Source organism: Ochlerotatus camptorhynchus, unplaced genomic scaffold, assembly GCF_037179485.1.
Source record: "Ochlerotatus camptorhynchus isolate MF236.1 unplaced genomic scaffold, CSIRO-AGI_Acam_v1.1 ptg000759l, whole genome shotgun sequence".
NCBI lineage: Eukaryota > Metazoa > Arthropoda > Insecta > Diptera > Culicidae > Ochlerotatus > Ochlerotatus camptorhynchus.
In genome coordinates, this window is record NW_027041226.1 from 1 (window position 1) to 2356 (window position 2356).

Genomic DNA, 2356 nt, shown 5'->3' on the forward strand with positions numbered 1-2356 from the left:
TGCCTGATAGCTTCCTTGGACCTGTCGAAAGCATACGATACCACCTGGCGACACGGTGTTCTACGGACACTAAAATCATGGCGATTACGTGGGCGGATGATGAACATGCTGCAAAGCTTCCTTTCGGAAAGGACATTCCAGGTGTCCGTAGGAGGACATATGTCTCGCAAACACCAGCTGGAAAATGGAGTACCACAGGGTTCCGTTCTATCAGTGACGCTGTTTCTCGTCGCAATGCAGCCTATCTTCCGGGTGATACCGAGAGGAGTCGACACTCTTCTGTACGCGGACGACATTCTCCTCGTCGTACGAGGGGCAAAAAGTGAAGGACTACATCGCAAACTACAAGCCGCCGTCAAAGCTGTTGACAAGTGGACGAAAAGCGTTGGATTCAGCATATCAGCTTCAAAGTCGTACACCTTTTATTGCAGTCCGAATGCACGTCGAGAACCTGAACGTAACATCGTGATAGACCGAGTATCCATCCCGAAGACAAACCGTTTGAGAGTCCTGGGTGTAACCCTTGACCGAACTCTGAGTTTCAAACCTCACTGTCAAATGGTGAAGAAAGCGTGCGAACCTCGGTTACGAATCCTTCAGATGATCGGTGCCAAACTTCCACGTGGCGATCGAAAATCGTTACTGCAGGTGGGATCGGCCCTAGTAACCGCGAAACTGATGTACGGTATTGGAATAGTTAGCCGAGGAGGACCAGTAACGCTGCAGAATCTCGCTCCAGCCTACCATAAAATGGTACGGTTTGCTTCCGGAGCCTTCGTCACTAGCCCGATACAATCGATCATGGCTGAAGCGGGCACCTTACCGTTCGAACTGCTAGCAGCACAATCCATCGCGCGAATTGCAATTCGGATACTAGCAAAGAATCAGAACAACAACAGCCTCCCTCTCATTCGACGAGCATCGAATCGCCTCAATGAGCTGACAAACTCAGCGCTCCCCGCTGTCGGTCAACTTGTACGGCAGACCGATCGTCCGTGGCACACACGAAAACCTTCAATCCTGTGGGACGTCAAAAAATGCATACGAGCCGGCGATCCTCCAGAGAAAGTCCGCCCGGTAGTGCAACAACTGCTGTCGACCCGCTTCCACCGATCAACCGTCGTCTACACCGATGGATCCAAACACGAAAACACTGTAGGTGCCGCATTCCATAACAATGGTTTAGCGGGAAAGTACAGCCTCCCAAAGGAATGTAGCGTTTTTTCTGCGGAGGCGTACGCCATTAAGATGGCTGTTTCTATTCCGAATATTTCGAACGAATTGATCATTCTTACGGACTCTGCTAGTTGTCTCCAAGCCTTAGAAGCTGGAACATCTAAGCACCCGTGGATTCAGGAAGTGGAGCAAATATCACGAAACAAATCCGTCCGTTTCTGCTGGATACCTGGACACGCCGGCATCCACGGAAACAACGAAGCTGATCGGTTAGCAAACATGGCGAGAACACAACCTCCCATTGATGTACCAGTCCCAGGCGATGATGCGCTGAGAATGGTGATACAAAACATTCGCCAACGATGGAACGACCAATGGTTCGCGACCAGAGACTCCAAACTAAGAGAAGTCAAAGACGACAACACGCACAAGTGGACGGAACGGGGAAGCACTTTCGACCAGCGTGTGCTAACACGACTAAGAATTGGTCACACGCGGCTAACCCATACGTACTTGTTGAAGAAAGAAGCCCCGCCCAGTTGTTGTGGAACGGTTTTAGACGTGCGACACGTGATTTTGCAGTGCAAAAACTATGAAAGACAACGACAAGAGAACAACATTGACACAACAAGCTTACGAGATGCGCTAGGAAACTCTGAGGAGCAAACCACAAATATGCTGAATTTTCTTCGGCAAACTGGACTGTACCGAAAAATTTGAAGGATGTAGAGAAAAGAAGAAGGAACAGCCGAAACCCGGTGTAATGGCAATGAAGATTAAGCAGATAACGGAGCAAGAAAGGAAGGAAGAATGTGAAGAAGATGGAGCAGCCGAAGCCCAGTGTAGCGGCAAGAAGGTGAAGCAGTTAACGAAGCAAGGAAGGAAGGAAGAATGTGAAGAAGATGGAGCAGCCGAAACCCGGTGTAGAGGCAAGAAGGTGAAACAGTTAACTGAGCAAGGAAGGAAGGAAGAATATGATGAAGGCAAATATGTAACTGGATGAAGATCAAAGAAAATGAACTGAGCTGGACCAAATTGATACGGTCATGTAAAGAAGGTGAAAGTCATTAAGAATTCAAAGCGGATAGGGGATGGAAGAAGAAGAATAAGAAGATCAACAAAAATTTAATGAAGAAGTAAAGGCGAAACGTAAAATGAAACGGATAAATACGAAGAAGAT

General features: G+C 48.2%; 1 protein-coding gene across 1 annotated transcript; it reads left to right on the top strand.

Annotated features, from left to right (window-relative positions):
• Positions 1–99: 99 nt before the first annotated feature.
• LOC135714897 (uncharacterized) lies at positions 100–1896 on the top strand. Its single transcript, XM_065238309.1, has one exon. It carries the CDS (start codon positions 100–102, stop codon positions 1894–1896), a length of 1797 nt encoding a protein of 598 aa, XP_065094381.1.
• Positions 1897–2356: the final 460 nt, after the last annotated feature.

What these genes read in the sequence shown, in the direction of transcription:
- LOC135714897 (XM_065238309.1), top strand. Translation starts at nt 100, where the DNA reads ATGAACATGCTGCAAAGCTTCCTTTCGGAAAGGACATTCCAGGTGTCC.